This window comes from Equus quagga, chromosome 5 (genome assembly GCF_021613505.1).
Source record: "Equus quagga isolate Etosha38 chromosome 5, UCLA_HA_Equagga_1.0, whole genome shotgun sequence".
NCBI lineage: Eukaryota > Metazoa > Chordata > Mammalia > Perissodactyla > Equidae > Equus > Equus quagga.
This window is the reverse complement of record NC_060271.1, coordinates 77698443-77721109: the sequence shown is the minus strand read 5'-3', so window position 1 is coordinate 77721109 and position 22667 is coordinate 77698443. Positions and strand designations below refer to the sequence as shown.

Below are 22667 nucleotides of genomic sequence, written 5' to 3'. Positions count from 1 at the left end.
AGGGGTTTTTCCTGCGAGAAATGCTACAGGGAGTCATTCAGGTGAAATGAAAGGCCACTAGACAGTAACACAAAGCCATATGAGGAAATAAAGAACAATGGTACCATTTCAAACCTGCTAAGATAGCTTTATTTTAAAAATGGAGAATAAAAAGCTTGGCAAAGGTACGGAGAAATTGGAACCCTTATACATTGCTGGTGGGAATGTAAAATAGTGCAGCTGGTGTGGGGAACAGATTTGCAGTTCCTCAAACAGTTGATAGGATTGCAATAATAATAATGCGGAATAATAAATAATAGTATGACCCAGCAATTCCAGTACTAGATATATACCTAAAAGAATTGAAAAACAGTTGGTCAAACAAAAAATTATACCTAAGTTTTCGTAGCAGCATTGTTCACAAAAGCCAAAAAGTGGAAACAGCTAAATGTCCATCAACTGATGAATGGATAAAGTGTCATATATCCAATATGATGGAATATTATTGAGCCATATATAGGAATGAATTTCTGATACTTGCTACAACATAGGTGAACAATATTATTGCTTAGGTTTGCTGTTGTATGTTTAAGTTGTTTTGAATATAAATAATCAGGTTCTACTCATCTTAATAGGTTTGGGATTGATTTTAAATGTACAGCAAGATTTTCAGGTTTTTCCAGAAAACATTTAAAAAGAACACTTGTTGATTCTAATACAAGTAGAAATTGTTTCAGCTGTTTTTTTTAAATTTTTTGTTTCGAGGTCCTAAAAAATAAAACCATGAACAACTTATAAAATTACTCTTGCCAGGTAATTCTGTGTTAATTTATAAATTTTTCTAAAATTTTACAGTCAAATTTATGGTAACCCGTATTTGTTTTTAAAAGCATTTATTTCCATACCTTTTTGATTTTCAAGGAAGTTTTGCATGGAGTAGTAATCCATGTTTCATTTCTTTGTGGAGGGTAGATTTTGCTTTTAGTGCTAGATTTCTCTGTGTTTGCATGCGCATGCACATGTGTGTGTTTTGTTTTATGTGACAGGGAAGAACTATTTTTTCTATCTTTTCTGGCTTGTTTTATGAAGTCTGTGACTAGCAATATTAAGCTGAGCAATAAGAGAATAATACATTCTGATAAAACTGAAATAGATCTAAGTGAAAACTTTAATTGAGAAATAGTCTCTGGAAATTTCTAAAGGACATATATCAGCTAAACAGTACTTTTGTAAGAGTTTTATTGGAGTACTCTTTACATACTATAAGGTTTACCCATTTAAAGTCTATAATTTAATGGTTTGTACTTTATTTACAGAATTGTACAATAACCTAATTTTAGAACATTTTTATCATCCCTTCTCCCCTCCCCCCCACCCCAATTCCCCTAGCCATAGGCAATGACTAATCCACTCTGTATGGATTTTCCTATTCTGGACATTTCATGTAAATGGAATCATATGATATGTGATCTTTTGTGACTCCTTTATTTTACTTGGCATAATGTTTTCAAGATTCATCCATGTTGTGTAGTAGCATGAATCAGTACTTAATTACGTTTTATTGCCAAGTAATATTCCATTGTATGAATGTATCATATTTTATTTGTCCATTCACCAGTTGATACACTCCCCCCCCCCCCAACTTTTTTGGCTATTGTGAATAGTGCTGCTATGAATATAAGTGTAAAAGTTTTTGAGTGAATATGTTTTCACATTTCTTGGGTATATACCGTAACGGCACCACTTTGCATTCCCACCAGCAGTATATGAAGGTTCCAATTTTGCCACATCCTTTCAAACATTTGTTATTTTCTTTTTGATTATAGCTATTATGATGGATATGAAGTGGTATCTCATTGTGTTTTGATTTATTTTCCTAATGATAAATGCTGTTGAATGCCTTTTCATATGCTTATTTGTCATTTATCTTCTTGGTAGAAATGTCTCTATTCAAATCCTTTGCCCATTTAGTTGTCTAAATTTAAATCCTTTGAATGTAGTTGTCTTTTTACTGTTGAATTGTAAGAGTTCTTTGTATATTCTGAATAATAGACTCTTGCTGGATATTTATTTGCAGATATTTTCCCCTATGTGCTATCGTTTCACTTTCTTAATGGTGACCTCTGAAGCACAAGTTTTTTATTTTGATGAAGTCCAACTTATACTTCTCTTTTATGATAGCTTGTGCTTTTGGTGTCATGTTAAGAAATCATGGCATGTCCCAGAGTCACAAAGATTTATCATTTTCTTCAAAGAGATTTAGTTTTAGTTCTTATATTTAAGTCTATGATCCCCTTTGAGGTGATAAAAGTTTTTTTATTTTTTAAAATTGTGGTAAAATATACATAAAATTTACCATCTTAAACATTTTTAAGTATCCAATTCAGTAGTGTTAGCTATATTCCCATTATTGTACAGCCTATCTCCACAACTCTTCTTTTTGTAAAACTGAAACTATATATCCATCAAACTACAACTCCCCATTTTCCCTTCTCCCCAGTCTCTGGCAACCACCATTCTAATTTCTGTCTCTATGAATTTGACTCCTTTAGGTGTCTCATAAAAGTAGGATTGTACAGTATTTGTCTTTTTGTGACTGGTTTATTTCACTTAGCCTAATGTCCTCAGGGTTTATCCATGTTGTATCATGTGTCAGAACTTCCTTCTTTTTAGAGGCAGAATAACATTCTGTTGTATGCATATACCACATTTTGTTTATCCATTCTTTCGTCAATGGACACTGAATTACCTCCACCTTTTGGCTATTGTGAATAGTGCTCCTGTGAACAGGAGCATACAAATATCTCCTTGAGACCCTGCTTTTAATCTTTTGAGTGTAGACCCAGAAGTGGAATTGTTAGATCATGTGCTCATTCTGTTTTTAAGTTTTGTCAAACTGCTGTACTGTTTTCCATAGCAGCTGTACCACTTTACGTTCCTACCAAAAGTGGACAAGGATTCTAGTTTCTCCACATTTTCACCAATACTTGTGACTTTCTGTGTTTTTGATAATGGCCATCTTACGCATGTGAAGTTATGTCTTGTTATGGTTTTGATTTGCATTCCCCTGATGATTAACAATGTTGAGCATCATATGCTTGTTGGCCAGTTGTCTCTCTTTTTTGGAGAAGTGTCTTTTCAAGACCTTTGCCCCTTTTTGAATCAGGTTGTTTATTTTTTCATTTTAGAGTTGTAAGAGTTCTTTATATATTCTAGATATTAACTCCTCACCAGATTTGCAAATATTTTCTCCCATTCTGTAGGTTGCCTTTTTACTCTGCTGATTGTGTGCTTTGATGCACAGACGTTTTAAATTTTGATGTCCAATTTATATATTTTTACTTTTGTTGCTTGTCTCCTTAGAGTTTTATATATAGAGGGCAAATTCATTCTTTTGCACATGCATATTCAGTTGTCCCAGGACTGTTTACTGAAAAAATGATTCTTACCCATGAATTCTCTTGGCCCCTTTGTTGGAGATCAACTCACCATAAATGTCAGTGTTTATTTCTGTACTGTTAGTTCTATTCCCTTGATCTATATGTCTATCCCTGTACCGGTACCACCTTACCTTTTTGATTACTGTAGCTGTGTAGTTAAGTTTTGACATCAGAAAGTGAGTCCTCCAACTTTGTTCATCATTTTCAAGATTGGTTTGACCACTGTGGGTCCCTTGAATTTCTATATGAATTTTAGGATCTGCTTGTCAATTTTTGCAAAAACTGCCAGCTGGGATTTTGGTAGGAATTGCCTTGAATCTGTAGATCAATATGAGAATTATTGCCATCTTAACAATATTAAATCTTCCAATCCATTGGGCCAGTTTTCCATTTATTTTGATCTTCTGTAATTTCTTTCAACAATGTTTTATAGTATAGTACTCTTATTTTATTTAGGTAAATATATTCTTAAGCATTTTATTCTTTTTTATGCGATTGGAAATGGAACTGTTTTCTTAATTTCATTTTTAGATTGTTCACTGTGTATTGAAATATAGTTGAGTTTTGTATATTGAGCTCATATCCTGCAACTTTGCTGAACTTGTTTATTAGTCCTAGTTGGTTTTGTGTGATTTCCTTGGGGTTTTTTATATAGAAGATCATGTCTTCTGCAAATAGAGATAGTTTTACCTCTTTCTTTCCAATCTAAATTTCTCTAATTGCTTTCCAAATTGCCCTGACTAGACCCTCCAGGATGACGTTGAATATAACAGGGAGAATGGACGCACTTGTTTTGTTCTTGTCCTAAGGGAAAAGCATCTACTGTTTCGCCATTTAGTATAATGTTAGCTGTGCATCTTTTTGTAGATAGCCTTGATCTGGTTGAGGAAGTCCCTTTCATTTCTAGTTTACTGAGTGAGTTTATCTTGAAAGAGTGTTGGATTTTGTTCAGCTGAACAATAGCTTTTAAGAGCCTGTTACATATCTAGTTAATCATTGTTGGGATGTAACAAAAGTTTTTATAGCTTATCTGGAAAAGGTTATATAAAAATACTAAAATTTATTTGCCAAAGACTAAAGCTATAAGAATTTTTTAAATGGAAAGTTTATTGTGAAAGATGTTTATAATTATAAAACTTGAAAGAGGCGATGGGAGATTGTAGGACTTGGAATATTCAAAAAAAATGGTAAGGTATGGATTGTTGGAAAGGAGGAAGAAATATCTTTGGGGATGAGTATAATTATACTGGGCATATCTAATTATGCCCAGTTTTAAGAGGCTGGATTAAGTTTATGTTTCTCAAATTGGAATATTTATTTCCCAGTGGTATGTCAGGTAGTGTCAGGGTAATAAGAAGCCATGGAATAAAAATATTATTTTTAAAGTGTTAGTTTTATCCAGTGGTGTTTAATTAATTTATTGGCTTTTTAAAAAATTTAACATTTTATTTTGAAATAATTGTAGATTTATATGCAGTGGTAAATAGTATAGAAGGATTGCTTTTACCCTCTACTCAATTTCTACCAATGGTAACATCTTGCAAATCTGTAATAATATATCACAACCAGGATATTAACACTGATACAGTCAGGATAGTTAACATTTACATCATCACAAGAGTCCCTTATGTTGCCCTGTAATAGCTATATCCACTTCTCTCTTGCCCTCACCCATTTCTTAACCTCAGGCAAATATAAATCTGATCTCATTCCTATAATTTTGTCATTTCAAGAATGTTATATAAATAAAACCATATGATATGCAACTTTTAAAATTGGCTTTTCTCAGCATAATTCTGTGGAAAATATCCAGATTGTTGTGTGTATCACTAGTCTGTTCCTTTTTATTACTGCGTAGTATTCCATGATATGGATGTATTGCAGTTTGTTTAAATATTCACCTATTGGGGCTAGTCCGGTGGTGCAGCAGTTAAGTGTGCACATTCCACTTCGGCGGCCTGGGGTTCGCCGGTTCGGATCCCAAGTGTGGGCATGGCACTGCTTGGCAAGCCATGCTGTGGTAGGTGTCCCACATACAAAGTAGAGGAAGATGGGCATGGATGTTAGCTCGGGGCCAGTCTTCCTCAGCAAAAAGAGGAGGATTGGCAGCAGATGTTAGCTCAGAGCTAATCTTCCTAAAAAAAAAAAATTTCACCTATTGAATGACATCTTGGTTGTTTTCCAATTTTAGGCTATTATAAGTAAAGCTGCTGAAAACATTGATGTGCAGGTTTTTGGTAAACATAAGTCTTTGTTTCTGTGGGAACAGAAGTGCTATCGTTGGGTCATATGGTAGTTGTATGTTTAGTTTTTTGAGAACTGCTACACCATTTTCCAGAGTAGTTGAACTATTTTATTAGTTCCCACCAGTAATGTGTGAGTGATTCCGTTACTCCACAGCCTCACTAGCATTTGGTGTTGTCACTGTTTTTTGTTTTAGCCATTCTGATAGATATGTAATGCTATCTTATTGTGGTTTCAATTGGCATTTCCTTAATGATTAATGGTGTTGAACATCTTTTCATGCCCTTCTTTCCCATCTCTATCCTTTCCAGTGAAATGTCTATTTTTATTGCCTATTTTTCTGATTGGATTGTCTTTTATTTTTTACTGTTGAGTTTTCAGAGTTCTTTATATATGTTAGATACAAGTCTTTTATTGGATATGGAATTTTCAAATATTTTCTTCCAGTCTGCAGCTGGGAGAGAGCAGGGCACCTCATTACTTCTGAGTGGGGATGAAAGTCCGGTCTTCTGTGTGGTCTCCACTGAAACCATTGACACCGCTGACACCACATGAGAATTAGCTCATTACCAGCCAGCTGGTGTGAAAATAAGTCCTGGGCTTTTCCTTGGCCATCTCTAATACCACCTTGGCCTGGATGTTGAGGTGCCTCAGTATAGGTTTGCAAGGGTAGAATTCTAGGCTCTTTACTTGGCCTTTGCTGGTATAGATGTGGCTGAGGCCACAGTATTTTTTCTGTGGTGTTTGGCTGGAATAGAGCAATTATTGTCTAAAAGTTTTCTGTCTTGCTGGACTTCACCTTTACTGTTTTTTTTTTTAGCTAATGAGAGCAGGTTTTTGTTAGAGCTTTTTTCTGTGCTCTTTGTTCCTAGGTCACTGGCTTCTTCAGCTCCAAATCTGGTATATATTTGAGGTAAAAAGAAACCCTAGGGATCTCACTACCATGTCATTCCTCAGATCCCAAGGTCCCTAGCCAGTTTGGCTTCTTTACATCTTTTAGTTTCTTCTTAAGTTTGTTTTATATGTGATGTCCAGAATATTCAGTTGTACCTAGCAGGAGAAATAGGGGAAAGTACATCTACTCCATTATGTAGGAAGTGGCAGTATAATTTAAAATGTTTTTATATAAAATCAAATGTGGCTATATCATCAAGTAGTTGCCAGGTTATGACTTTATAGATAAAACACAGAAATCTTTAAGAAATGTTATATTTATGGTATCTTTAGGTACTGATCCTACACCCCAGGAAGAGGTACTAGTTGTTTTTCCTATTATTTGTGGTAAAATACTAGGGTGTACGCCAAGCTTCTGTAACAAAGAGACCCAAAAATACAATGGCTCAAATAAGGTAGAATTTTATTTTACTTTCATGTGATAGTCCAGGATAGGAAAGGGAGCTCTGCGCCTTGAGGTCATCTGAAGACCCAAGCTGACTGGGCAGCCAAGCCATCCTTGCACGTTGCTTCCAGGGTTGTTCTAGACATCACCATTTTCAGCTGGCAAGAGTAATGGTGATGGTAGTGATGGTGGTAGTAAGAACATGGAGGTCAAGAACTTGATTTTATTAAGGACAGGAAGCAGAAGTTGTACTTACTGCTTTTGTGCGTAACCTGTTCGCCTAAACCTAGTCATATGGGCTTATAACTAGCTGCAAAAGAAACTGGAAACGTCTCCAGCTTGGTGGCCATGTGACCAGCAAAAGTTGAGGTAAGGGACTTTGTTACTAAAAGAAAAACTGTGAGAATACTGGGGGACAACAGTGGTCTTTGCTTTTGTTACTTTAGTGAAAAATTTTTACAGGAAATTAACTGCGTAGTCTTAGTTATCGTGAGCCATTTTATTCTATAGTTAACTGTCTTTTTCTTGTTGTGTTCTTACCTGTTTTATTGTAAAAGATCAAAATGATCTTCATGGTCAAATCATAGCCTGAATGTAAAACTGAATTTTATATAACTGTTTACACTACTTCAAGTAAGAACTTGTTTATATCTTCTAGGGTTTACGGAGTCCACGGGGAATAGGATGCCAGCCAGAAGCTGTATGTAGTCACATTATTATTGAGAGCCATGAAAAAGGATGTTTCAGGACTCTAACTGCTGAACAACCACAATTGGACAGCCGCCCTTGCGTTTTCAGATCTGCTGCTACTTCAGAAATGATCAGAGGACAACAGAGCCCATCATCATGGAGAACCAGGCACATCAACCTTTCCAGATCACTAGACCAGAACAACCCCCATTTTGAAGTTTGGAATTCCTTGCAGTTACAAAGTCATTCCCCATTTCAAAACTTTACAGCTGATGACTTCAAAATTAGCAAGGGGCTTCGAATGCCATTCCGTGAAAGGATGAACCCTTGGCTGTCAGAATTAGTAGAACCTGCTTGTGTGCCACCTGAAGAAATGGATTGTCATTCATCACAAATGGTGCCCCCAGAACCCATGAAAAAGTTTACTACCTCCATCACTTTTTCATCTCATCGACATTCTAAATGCTTTTCAGATTCCTCTGTTCTTAAGGTTGGTGTTACTGAAGGTAACCAGTGTACTGGAGCATCTGTGGGGGTATTTAATTCTCATTTTACTGAAGAGCAAAATCCTCCTAGAGATCTAAAACAGAAAACCTATTCCCCTTCATTATTTAAAACCATTAGTCATTCACCAGATAAAGCTGTGACTATTTTAGCGGAAAGTAGTAGGCAAAGCCAAAAATTACCTGTTGAACATTCTCACCAAGAAGAAAAACTCTTAGAAAGATATTTTAAAGGCAGTCTTTCTGAGCCCAGTACCAGTGCAAATTGTAGCAATTTCAAGGAAGTTCATTTTTCTGATAACCATACCCTCATTAGCATGGGCAGACCAAGTTCCACACTAGGAGCAAAACAGAAGACTGTAACTAGAACTCCAGACCTTCCTTCGCATATTTTTCTTGAACAACGAGAGCTCTTTGATCAAAGCAAAGTGTCACATGCAGATCACCACGTGAGAAAACACCATTCTCCCCCTCTTCAACATAAGGATTATGTAGTTCCAAACCTTCCTTGTCGCATTTTTCTTGAAAAACAAGAACTCTTTGAACAAAGCAAATCCCCACATGTAGATCATCAGATGAGAGAAAACCACTCTCCCCTTCCTCAAGGTCAGGATTATATAGCTTCAGACCTTCCTTCTTCCATTTTTCTTGAACAACGTCAGCTCTTTGAACAAAGCAAAGTCTCAGATGTAGATCACCACATGAGAAAACATGATTCCCCCCTTCCTCAAGGTCAGAATTGTGTAGTAGAAAAGAATAATCAACCTAAGCCTAAATCACACATTTCTAATATAAATGTTGAAGCCAAGTTCAATAATGTGGTTTCCCAATCAGCCCCAAATCAATGTACATTAGTAACATCTGCATCTACTCCACCTTCAAATAGAAAAGCACTTTCTTGTGTTCGTATAACTCTTTGTCCCAAGACTCCTTCCAAGTTGGATAGTGGAACCTTAGATAAAAGATTTCATTCATTGGATCCTGCTTCTAAAACAAGGATGAATAGTGAGTTTAAGTCTGACCTACAAACTATATCTTCAAGATCATTGGAACCGACCTCCACATTATTGACCAGTAATCCTGTAGCACAGGATCAAGAATCTTTAGGTTTTCTAGGACCTAAATCTTCACTGGACTTCCAAGTTGTACAGTCTCTTCTAGATAGTAGTACTGTTACTCAGGACTTGAAAATCATGCCTTTTCAGAATAGCCAGATAGTAACGTCAAGGCAAACACAAGTGAACATTTCAGATTTGGAAGGCTATTCCAATCCAGAAGGGACTCCGATATCCACAGATCGGTGAGTCTCGTGATGACAAGCAAGCTGATGGAATTTGTGCTAAAGGGTTTAAAATACTTAAGCAAATGTAAATTCTTGGGGGAAAGGAAGTATGTTTTCTCTTAGAGGAGGTTGTATCTGACTAATCTGCTAGAAGTCTTTCAAGGGTTAAATACGTAAGTAAGAGAACATCTGAAGGTAATGTATTTATACTTTCAAAGGTCTTTTGACAAGACTTGCCATCAAGTGTTTTAAAGCATTGGATTACTTTGAGAAGAATCTTTGATCATCCAGTGCTACAATTTACTAATTCCTTATTTGTTGTGTTGGAGATATGTTGAAGACCAGGCTTTGGGAGGGTGTGCATACATGCACTCACTCTCCTGCTTGCTGGCTTGTGCCTGCACTCGCTCGCTCTCTGTTTTCATTTCATGATTCTCCTCAAATTTTTTTTTTTTTAAAGATTGGCATCTGAGCTAACAACTGTTGCTAATCTTCTTTTTATTTTTCTGCTTTTTCTCCCCAAATCCCCCCAGTACATAGTTGTATATTTCAGTTGTGGGTCCTTCTAGTTGTGGCATGTGGGATGCTGCCTCAGCGTGGCCTGACGAGCGGTGTCGTGTCTGTGCCCAGGATCTGAACTGGTGAAACCCTGGGTTGCCAAAGCGGAGTGTGCAAACTTAACTGCTCGGCCACGGGGCTGGCCCCTCTCCTCAAATATTTAATATTTGCAATGAAAAAAGGGAACTTTGCAATGGAGAATCTTGGCAGACATCACTTTAGCCAAGTTATCAAAGTTAACATCACCAGTAATGCATATTAGCATAATGTGCTCCCTGATGTGTTGCCTCACTTCACAGTGGATAAATCTATTAGATTTACATTATTCAGCCTAATTTTAATACTGTTATTAATTCAGTTTTACATTAAGGAGTCTCTTACAGTATGGCTAAACAGAGTTACTCTGTGTATATAATATTTCCACCTTATAGTTAAGAAGGCAGCATATCATAATGGTGAGCACTGGGCTTGGAAAAGAGGAGGGGAAAAAATGTTTATTCAGCTTCCACATGTGGTAGCCATGGCAATGAGAGACTTACATATATTATCTCGTTTAATACTCATGATAACCATGAGGTAGGTGGTGGTATCCTTGTTTACCCCCTGGGAAACTGAGACACTGACATTGCTACTTTGTTGGCAAACAGCATTGTCTCAAGTAATACTGTTTGTAAGCAGCAGAATGGGCATTCAAACGCAGCCTGTTTAATCAGATCAAGAGCTTGTTCACTACATGGTACTGTCTGCCTGAATCTTGAATCCTACTTCAGCTCTTCTACCAACTATCCTCTTGGACAAGTCGTTTAATATCTTTGGCATTCATATGTAGATGATGGTGGAAGGAAAGGGTTGGAAAAGTGAAAGGTCCCTTATAGCTCCAAAAGTTACTAATTGGGAATTGGATTGGGGCAAAAAAAAACAAGGTCAATCTCTGGTTTCAAGTGTTATAAATGGTAGGGTGCTATAGAGATCATTACTGATTCTTTTCCTTTTTTAATGTTTAGAAATTAAAAGATGGACAAGTTTATATACAATACTTAAACTCTTCAAAGTGATAAAATGCCAAGTTATTGGAGCTGAATTCCTTGAATGAGAAGAAAATAATAGATGTTTATAAATATGTATAATAATAATGGGCATAATAATAATATAATGTCATGAACACATGACAATATAATAATAATGTCATGTGTTCAGAATGTACTAAATGCCAGGCATTGTAGTGGATGCTTATATCATTTTATGCTTAGTATAATCATCAAGGATAGATATTATTACCTCAATTTATAGATTTTAAAAACCTAATACTTAGGGAAATTAAATGTTTTGCCCAAGATCACATGGCCGTTAAGTGTTGGAGATAGCATTTGAACCTGGATTTGTCTGACTCCAGAGTCCATAAATAATTCAAGCTATATACATAAAACATGTGTAAATATATATGTATTAAATATATATATATTTTAACTTTTAATTTTGAGATAATTTTAGACTTGCAGAGAGGAGTTGCACAAATAGTGATAAGAGTTCCTGTATTATCTATTGCTGTGTAACATATTACCCTGACATGTAGCAGCTTAAAACAATAAATATTATCCCAAAGTTTCTGTGGTTCAGAAATCCAGGTGTGGCTTAGCTGGGTGCTTCTGGCTCAAGGTCTCTTACAAGGTTACAGACAAGGTATTGGCTGCAGCTGTGGTCTCATCTCAAGGCTTGACTGAGAGCTTCCAAGCTCACTCACATGGCTGTTGGCCAAAGACATCAGTTCCTTCCTTCCTTAAGGCAGCTCAAATACGACAGCTAAGCTTCTCTCAGAGTGAGCAAGTGAGAGAGCAAGAGAAGGTGCCCAAGACAAAAGCTGCAGTCTGTCTGTAACCTATGGAAGTGAATCTCACCACTCTGCCACATTTCTATTTGATAGAAATGAATCGCTATTTCCTGTCCATCCTCAAGGATTAAGGATTACACAAGGGCATGAATACCAGGAGGCAGAAGTCATTGGGGAATATGTTAAAGGTTGCCCATGTGCCCTTTACCAAAACTTCTCCTTATGTTAACATCTTATCATAACATCATAACCTTAAAACATTTACTAAAACTAAGAAATTATCCTTCATATAAAATTATTACTAAAGTATAGACTGATTTGGATTTCACCTGGTTTTTCCATAAATGAACCTAAATGAACAGAAACTTTCAGATCCAACCCAAGATCCCACCTTGCGTTTTATTGTCTTGTCTCCTCAGGCTCCTCCAATCTGTGGCTGTTTCTCAGTCTTTCCTTGTTTCACATGACCTTGACACTTTGGAGAGAATTGATTAGTTGTTTTGGAGAAAGTCTTTCCATTTGGCTTTGTGTGATGTTGCCTCAAGATTCGACTGAGATTATGCGTTCTCAGTGCGTCTCATCAGGGAGCACATTGTTGATATGCATAATTGGTGATGTTAACCTTGATCACTTAGTTAAAGTGGTGTCTACCCAGATTCTCCACTGTAAAGTTACTGTTTTTTCTTTGTAAATACTAAATATTTGCGGGAGGTACTGATGGACTATGCAAATATCCTGTTTGTGCTTAAACTTTGATCACTAATTTTAGCATTCATCAGTGGATTTTGCCTGTAGCAATTATTACTCTGGTATTCTAATGGAGTTTTAAAATTTCTATCATTCCTTCCACATTTATTAATTGAAATTCTTCTATAAGCAAGAGCTATTGTTCCTCCCCCATTTGTTTATTCTTTTAATTATTCATGTACATCACTGTGGACTCAGGAGCATTTATTTCATTCTTTGGATTATAATCTAATAGTACTCAAAAGTTGTTTCAGTTATAGCTATTGAGAACACTTTCTTATTGGCTCCTTTACCCTGCCCTAGCCCTGAAATCAACCCTCGTTTCTTTTCTTTGGAGAATAGGATTTATTCTTTTTCTTTTTTTCCCCCCAGCTTTATTGATAGAACATTGTGTAAGTTTAAAAGTTTGATGGACACATATATTGCAAAACAGTCACCACCATAGCATTAGCTAACACATCCATCATGTCACATAATTACCTTTTTTTTTGTGGTAAGAACATTTAAAATCTACTCTCATAACAACTTTCAAGTGTATAATACATTATTAACTATCATCACAGTGCTCGCATAGATCCCCATAACTTATTCATCTTCTAATTGGAAGTTTGTACCAATATCTCCTCATTTCCGCCTCCCCCAGCTCCGTGTAGCCACCATTCTACTCTTTGTTTCCATGAGTTCATCTTTGTTAAATTCCACATATAACTGATATACAATATTTGTCTTTCTCTCTCTGACTTATTTCACTTAGCATAATGCCCTCAAAGTCCACCTATGTTGCTGCAAATGACAGGATTTCCTGCTTTCTAATGGATGCATAATATTCCTCTGTATAGGTATACCACATCTTCTTTTTCAGTTCAATTGTGGATGGACACTTAGGGTGTTTCCACATCTTGGCTGTTGTAAATAATGCTGCAGTAAACATGGGAGTGCAGATATCGCTTCAATATCTCGTTTTCATTTCCTTTGGATCTATACCCAGAAACGAGATTGCTGGATATGATAGTTCTATTTTTAATTTTTTGAGGAAACTACCTGATGTTTTCCAGTGTCTGCACCAATTTACATTCCCACCAACAGTGCACAAGGGTTCCCTTTTCTCTCCATTCTTGCAAACAGTTGTTGTCTCTTGTCTTTTTAATGATGGTCATTCTAACAGGTGTGAAGTGATACCTCATTGTGGTTTTGATTTGCATTTCCCTGATCATTAGTGATGTTGAGCACCTTTTCATGTACCAGTTGGCCATTTGTATGTCTTCTTTGGAAAAATCTCTATTCAGATTCTCTGCCCATTTTTGAATTGGATTGTTTGTTTTTTTGTTATGCAGTTGTATGAGTTCTTTATATATTTTGGATATTAATCCTTTATCTGATATATGGGTTGCAAATATTTTCTCCCATTCTGTATGTTGCCCTTTTCATTTCATTGATTGTTTCTTTTGCTGTACAGAAGATTTTCTATTTGATGTAGTCCCACTTACTGATTTTTGCTTTTGTTGCTTGTGCTTTTGGTGTCACATCCAAAAACTGCTTGCCAAGACAAATGTCAGGGAGTTTTTTCTCTATGTTTTCTTCTAGGAGTTTTACAGTTTTAAGTCTTATATTTAAATCTTTAGTACATTTTGTGTTAATTTTTGTGAGTGGTGTGAGATGGGAGTCCAATTTCAATTTTCTGCATGTAGTTATCCAATTTTCCCAGCACCATTTATTGAAGAGACTATCCTTTCCCCATTGTATATTCTGGGTTCCCTTGTCAAATATTACTTGACTATGCAGGGATTTATTTCTGTGCTCTCTATTCTGTTCCATTGGTTTCTGTGTCTGTTTTTATGCCAGTACCATACTGTTTTGATTTCTGTGGTTTTGTGGTGTAGTTTGAAATCAGAAAGAGTGATGCCTCTGATTTTTTGTTCTTCTTTCCCAGAATTGTTTTGGCTATTCAGGATCTTTGTGGCACCATACAAATTTTAGGATTGTTTTTTCTCTTTCTATGAAAAATGCCATTGAAATTTTGATAAGGATTGCATCAAATCTATGAATGGCTTTGGGTAGTATGGACATTTTAACAGTGTTAATTCTTCTGGTCCATAAACATGGGATATTTTTCCATTTGTTTGTGTCTTCCTCAATTTCTTTCATCAAAGTCTTGTAGCTTTCAGTGTACAGACCTTTCACTTCCTTGATTAAATTTATTCCTAGGTATTTTATTGGGTTCAATGCTGTTGTGAATAGGATTGTTTTCTTTATCTCTTTTTCGGATATTTTATTGTTAGTGTATGGAAACAGAACTGATTTTTGTATGTTGATTTTGTATCTGCAGCTTTACTGAGTTCATTGATTAGTTCTAACAGGTTTTTGGTGGACTCTTTAGGGTTTTCTTTATATAAGATCATTTCATCTGCAAAAGACTATTTTAATTCTTCATTTCTGATTTGGATGCCTTCTGTTTCTTTTTCTTGCCTTATTGCTCTGGCTAGGACTTCAGTACTATGTTGAATAAGAGTGGTAAGAGAAGCACCTTTATCTATTTTCTGATCTTAGAGTAAAAGCTTTAACCTTTCACCATTGAGTATGAAGTTAACTGAAGGTTTGTCATACATGACCTTTATTATGTTGAGATATGTCCCGTCCACACCCAATTTGTTGAAAGTTTTTGTTATGAAAGGATGTTGTATTTTGTCGAATGCTTTTTCTTAATCTATTGAGGTAATTATATGATTTTTATCTTTCATTCCATTAAAGTGGCATATCACATACTGATTTGCAAATGTTGAACCATTCTAGCATCCCAGAGATAAATCTCAATTGATCATGGTGCATGATTCTTTTAATACACTGTTGAATTTGGTGTGCTAATGTTTATTTTTTTTACTTTTTATTGAGATTATGATAGTTTACAACCTTGTGAAATTTCACTTGTACATTATTATTTGTCAGTCATATTGTAGGTGCACCACTTCACCCTTTGTACCCACCCCCCAACCCCCTTTCCCCTGGTAACCACCAATCTATTCTCTTTGTCTACGTGTTTAACTTCCACACATGAGTGGAGTCATACAGAGATTGTCTTTCTCTATCTGGCTTATTTCACTTAACATAATACCCTCGAGGTCTACCCATGTTCTTGTGAATGGAATGATTTTATCCTTTTTTATGGCTGAGTAGTTTTCCATTGTGTATATATATATATATATATATATATATATATACACCATATCTTCTTTATCCAATCATCAGTTGATGGGCCCTTAGGTTGCTTCCACGTCTTGGCTATTGTGAATAATGCTCTAGTGAACATAGGTGTGCATGGGTCTTTTTGAATTGCTGATTTCAAGTTCTTTGGATAGATACCCAGTAGTGGGATGGCTGGGTCATATGGTATTTCTATTTTTAACTTTTTGAGAAATCTCCATACTGTTTTCCATAGTGGCTGTACCAATTTCCCTTCCCACCAGCAGCATATGAGGGTTCCTTTTTCTCCACAACCTCTCCAACATTTGTTATTTTTTGTTTTTGTTATTTTAGCCATTCTAACAGGTATAAGGTGATATCTTAGTGTAGTTTTGATTTGCATTTCCCTGATGATCAGCAATGATGAGCATCTTTTCATGTGCCTATTGGCCATCTGTGTATCTTCTTTGGAGAAATGTCTGTTTATGTCCCCTGCCCATTTTTTGATTGGGTTGTTTAAATTTTTGTTGTTGAGTTGTGTGAGTTCTTTATAAATTATGGAGATGAACCCTTTGTCAGATATATGATTTGCAATTATTTTTTCACAATTGGTGGGTTGTTTTTTTGTTTCAACCCTATTTTCCCTTGCCTTGTAGAAGCTCTTTAGTCTGATGAAGTCCCATTTGTTTATTCTTTCTGTTGTTTCCCTTGTCTCAGAAGACATGGTGTCCAAAAAGATCCTTTTAAGGCTGATGTCAAAGAGTGTACTGCCTATATTTCCTTCTAGAAGTTGTATGGTTTCAGGTCTCACCTTTAAGTCTTTGATCCATTTTGAGTTTATTTTTGTGAGTGGTGTAAAAGACTGGTCGATTTTCATTCTTTTACATGTGACTGTCCAGTTTTCCCAATACCATTTGTTGAAGAGACTTTCTTTTCTCCATTGTATGTTCTCAGCCCTTTTGTCGAAGATTAGCTGTCTATAGATGTGTAGTTTTTGATGTGCTAATATTTTATTGAGAATTTTTGTGCCTGTGTTCATCAAGGATATTGGTCTGTAGTTTTCTTACAGTGTCCTTATCTGGCTTTGGTATCAGGGTAATGCTGGCCTTGTAAAGTGAGTTTGGGAATGTTCCTTCCTCTTCAGTTTTTGGACAAGTTTGAGAAGGATTGGTGTTCTTTCTTCTTTAAATGTTTGGTAGAATTCACCAGTGAAACCATCTGGTCTTGGACTTTTCTTTGTTGGGATGTTTTTGATTACTGATTCAATCTCCTTATTTTCTACTTATTCACAATTGGTAAGTTGTATGTTTCTAGGAATTTATTCATTTCTTCTAGGTTATCCAATTTTTTGGCATACAGTTGTTCATAAGAGTCTCTTGTGATCCTGTGTATTTCTGTGGTATCAGTTGTAATGTCTTCTCTTTCATATCTCATTTATCTCATTTTATTTATTTGAGTCTCCTCTCTTTTTTTCTTAGTCTAGCTAAAGGTTTGTTAATTTTGTTTATCTTTTCAAAATGTCAGATCTTAATTTCATTGATCTTTTCTGTTGTTTTTCTGGTCTTTTTTTCATTTATTTCTGCTCTGATCTTTGTTATTTCCTTCCTCTGCTAACTTTGGGCTAGTTTATTCTTATTTTTTTAGTTCCTTGAGGTATAAAGTTAGATTATTTGTATTAAACTTTTCTTTTTTCTTAATATAGCCATTTATTGCTATGAATGTCCCTCTTAGAACTGCTTTTGCCACATCCCGTAGGTTTTGGTATGTTGTGTTTCCATTTTCATTTGTTTCAATATGTTTTTGCTTTCCCGTTTCATTTTTTCTTTGATACATTGGTTGTTCAGGATTGCATTACTTAATTTCCATATATGTGTAAGATTTCCTGCTTTCCTCATGGTATTGATTTCTAGTTTCATATCATTGTGGTCAGAAAAGGTACTTGGTATGATTTTAGCCTTCCTAAATTTACTAAGGTTTGTTTTGTGACCTATCATATGATTTATCCTGGAGAATATTCCATTCATGCTTGATAAGAATGTGTATTCTGCTGCTGTGAGATGGCATGCTCTATATAAGTCTTTTAGGTCCATTGGTCTAAAGTATGATACAAGTCCAATGTTTCTTTGTTAATTTTCCTTCTAGATGCTCCATTTGTTATTGAAAGTAGGGTATTTAAAAACATGAAAGTAGAGGGAGTAAAAGGTTAGTGGGGTTTTTTTTTTCAGGTTAAGTTGTTATCATACAAAATAGATTTTTATATCTATAAGGTGTTTTATGTAGGCTTCATGGTATCCATAAAGCAAAAATGTATAGTAGATTCAGAAAAGATACAGAGAGGGGTATTGGAACATATCACAATGGAAAATCACCAATTCACAAAGGAAGGCAGTAAGAGAAGAAGAAAGGAACAAGGAAACTACAGAACAGCCAGAAAACAATAAGATGGCATTAGTAAGTCCTTACTTATCAATAATTACTCTAAATGTAACTGAGTTGAATTCTCTAGTCAAAAAGCATAGAGGGACTGGATGTGAAAAAACAATACCTGACTATGTACTGCATACAAGAGACTCACTCCAGCTTTAAGGACACACAGGCTCAAAGTGAAGAGATGGAAAAAGTTATTCCATGCAAGTGGAAACCAAAAGAGAGCAGGGGTAGCAATATTTATATCAGATAAAGTAGACTTTGCAGACAAAAACAGTAACAAGAGACAAGGAAAGTTATTATATAGTAATAAATGGGTCAATTCATCAAGATATAACAATCATAAATATATACACACCCAACATTGGAGCACCTAAATATATTAAGCAAATACTAACATATCTGAAGGGAGAAATGGACAACAATACACTAATAGTAGAAGACTTCAATACCCCACTTTCATCAATGGAGAACAGTATTTAGAAACCAAAATATAAGCACCAGCTTTGCTCATTACTACTAGGATGTCACTGTTTATAGCCCCTCTCAGTGAATAAAGCTAAGAATTATATGTATGTATATAAACTTGTGCAAATACCTACATCTGTATTCATTTCCATCTCTATTAATTTGTGTGTGTATATATATATTTTTAACCTCAAGTCGATATTGATAGCTCCAACTAAGCCAGAACCACAGGGTTGATTTTAGCGTTTTTTCTTTCTTTCTTTGTAACTTCTTTCTCTAATGGTGATAAATCTGGCTCTCATTGTCTACAATATATTTACGTTAATATATAAATAAAGTAGTTTCAGAATTCTTAACACGTACCCAGGTGAGAAACAAATTCTCCAACTAGAGTACAGTGTTTATGTGTAGTTTCTCTTGAATTTAGCATTACAGTATCCAGTGAAAACACTGTTTACTGATGTTTTTTAGGTCAGCTTCTTTCTTCCCTATACCCTTCCACGTGAGTTTGTGGCTCATTTATAATATAGTTAGATTCATTTGTCACATCCTGCATTCCATTTTCCTTCCCACATCTTGGTTAATTTTTTTAATTAACATACTGTAAAATTCACTTTTTGTGGTGAACTGCATACAAAGCATTTCCATCAATCCAAAAATTCCCACATGCTATCGCTTTATAGACAATCCTTTCCCTGACCCCTGGCAGTTCCTGGTCTATTTTCTTCCCTCTAGTTCTGCCTTTCCAGAAATCATAAAATATGTAACAGCCTTTTGGGTTTTTGGCTTCTTTTACTTTGCAAAAACAGTTAAGATTCATTCATTGTGTTTTGTGAGTCAGTAGTCTTTTACTTTTTATTGCTTTATTAAGAAAATTGTATATTATATTACAATTTCATTGTATAGATAACCGCAGTTTGTTTATCCATGCATTCACTCTTGGAAGGATATTTTGGTTGTTTCCAGTTTGATTACAGTTAGAGTTGTTATAAACATTTGTGTACCAGTTTTTGTTGCTGTAGCATAAATACTCAGGAGTGGGATCGCTGAGTTATGTTATATATATGTGTGTGTTTTAACTTTATAACAACTGTTTAGACTAAACTCTGCTAAATTGTTTTTCCAGAGTGGCTGTACCTTTACATTCCCACTAGCAACGTATGGAGTGTTCCAGTTACTCTACATCCTTGCCAACATGTGGTATTGTCAGTATATTTTAGCCATTTTTATAGGTGTACAGTGGTATTTCAATAGGGTTTCCAGTTATATTTCCCTAATGGCTTTTCTTCTTTTAATGTATTTTTTTTACCATCCTCTTTGGTGAAGTGATTTCTTTTCTTTTCTTTTTTTTTGTGGAAGATTAGCCCTGAGCTAACTGCTGCCAGTTCTCCTCTTTTTGCTGAGAAAGACTGGTCCTGAGCTAACATCCCTGCCCATCTTCCTCTACTTTATGTGTGGGGTGCCTGCCACAGCATGGCTTGCCAAGCGGTGCCATGTCTGCACCCAGAATTCGAACAGGTGAACCCCAGGCTACGGAAGCGGGACGTGCGCACTTAACCACTGCGCCACCGGGCCGGCCCAGTGAAGTGATTTCTTAAATAGTGTTTTTTATTTTCTTACTGTTGAGTTTTTAGAGTTCTTAATATGTTTTAGATACGGGCCTTTGCTGGATATGTTATTATTATTATTTTTTTAAGGTATGCTTTATGGTGAGGAAGATTGGCCCTGAGCTAACATCTGTTGCCAATCTTCCTCTTTTTTTTTTTTTCTCCCTAAAGCCCCAGTACTTAGTTGTATATCCTAGTGGTAAGTCCTTCTAGTTCTTCTTCTATGCGGGATGCTGCCACAGCATAGCTTGGTGAGCAGTGTGTAGGTCTGTGCCTGGGATCCGAACCAGTGAACCCCAGGCCACTGAAGCAAAGTGTGCGGACTTAACCACTATGCCACCAGGCTAGCCCCTGGATATGTTATTTGCAAATAGTTTCTCATAGTATGTGACTTGTCTTTTCATCCTCTTAATAGGGTTTTTTGCAGACAAATGGTTTTGATTTTGTTGAAGTCCAATTGATTTTTTTGTGGCTCGTGCAATTGAGTTGACAGTAGTTTTCTTTCAGCACTTTAAAATTCTGCTTCCTTCTGAATTCCATGATTTCTGATGAGAAATCTACAGTTATTTGAATCATTATGCCCCTATGAGTAAGAAGCAATGTTTTTATATCTTCTATCATATTTGGGGAGTTTTCAGCCCTTCTTTCTTCAAATATTTTTTCTGTACCGCACTCTTTCTCCTCTCCTTTTACATCTCTGATGACACAAATGTTAAATGTTTTGGTATTATCTAACAGGTCCCTGAAGCTCTGTTGATTTTTTTTTTCAATCTTTTTTTTCCTCTATTGTTCAAATGGAATCATTTCTATTGCTCTATCTTGGAGTTCACTAAGTCTTTCCTTTGACATTTCCATTCTGCTCATGAGCTCATCCAGTCAGTATTTTATTTGTTATATCACTTTGTAGTTCTAAAATTTCTGTAATTTCTTCTCTATATATTTTGTTTCTTTGCTGAAACTTTGTCTCTCCATTTGTTTCAAGGGTATCCACCCCTACTTGTTGGAGCATTTTAATAGCTTCTTTAAAGTTTTTGTCAGATAATTCTAACACTTCTTTCATCACAGTATTGATATCAGTTGATTGCCTATTCCTTTGTGAGTTTTTTCTGATTCTTCATATGCTGAGTAATTTTGGATTGTATTTCATAATATTATGAGATACCTGGTTTCATTTAAATCCTGTAGAGAATTTTGATGTTTTTGTTTTATCAGTCAGTCAACCCATTTGAGCTCAGGTTACGTATTCCAGTCAGCCTTCTGTGGGTTGTAGTTCCATGTCAGTTCAGTTTTCAAAACTTCTGCAGTGCTATTCAGATCTGATCTGCGTGTGTGTATCCAGTGGCCAGTCTGAGACTTGGGCAGTAAGCATCCCATACTCCAGTTCTCAAAATGTAGGTACAGTAGTCCCCCCTTATCCATGGTTTTGCTTTCCACAGTTTCATTTACTTGCAGTCAACCATGGTCTGAAAATATTAAATGGAAAATTACAGAAATAAACAATTGATCAATTTGAAATTGTGCACCATTCTGAATAGCATGATGAAATTTCACACCATCCCACTCCATCCCACCCAGAATGTGCATCAGTCCTCTGTCCAGAGTATCCACGCTGTGTACTCTACCCACCCGTTAGTCACTTAGTAGCCATCTTGATTGTCAGATCGACTGTCATGGTATCATAGTGCTTGTGTTCAAGTAACTCTTGTTTTAGGTAATAGTAGCATAAGAGTAGTGATGCTGGACATATTCGGATATGTTAAAGAGAAGCCGTAAAGTGTTTCCTTTAAGAGAAATGGTGAAAGTTCTCAACTTAATAAGGAAAGAAAAAAATTGTATGCTGAGGTTGCTAAGATCTCTGTTATTACAGCACATTGTTTTAATTATTTTATTATTAGTTACTGTTATTAATCTTTTACTGTGCCTCGTTTATAAATTAAACTTTATCATAGGTATGTATAATACACTTGATCTTAGTGTATATAGGGTTTGGTACTATCTGGGGTTTCAGGCATCCGCTGGGGGTCTTGGAACGTATTCCTCCGTGGATCAGGGGGGACTATTGTGTGCTGTTTAGGTTCAGATCCACACATGCATAGCTCAGGGGTAAGCCCAGGAGTTTATAGACCCTATTAAGGAGTTGCTTTCTTCTATGATTTCCCTTTGAGCTCTCTTTTTCTGATCCTTAGGATAGAAAGCAGAGGCTTATTTTACCCCTCTCTTCTGAGTACTTCCTATGATTACTTTGTGTCAGTGCCAAGTGGTTCAGTACAGAGGGAGAAAAAAAATCAACCAGACTTCACTCCGCACTCTTGAGATCACATCTCCTCTGGTGGGATAGGAAGGTTTCCCTCCCTCAAAATTTTAAGCTCCTTGTGGCC

At 35.9% G+C, this 22667-nt stretch overlaps 1 protein-coding gene across 7 annotated transcripts in view; it reads left to right on the top strand.

Annotated features, from left to right (window-relative positions):
- Window positions 1-22667, top strand: part of ALMS1 (ALMS1 centrosome and basal body associated protein) — a 244752-nt gene that overhangs the window by 123826 nt on the left and 98259 nt on the right. For all 7 annotated transcript variants that reach the window (XR_006888598.1, XR_006888599.1, XM_046660995.1 and 4 more), the window contains one exon: window positions 7661-9495. Coding sequence is in view for 5 of the 7 variants with exons in the window: in XM_046660995.1 (XP_046516951.1) it covers window positions 7661-9495 (1835 nt within the window). In the remaining 2 variants the exon portion in view is untranslated. The remainder of the gene's footprint in view (window positions 1-7660; window positions 9496-22667) is intronic.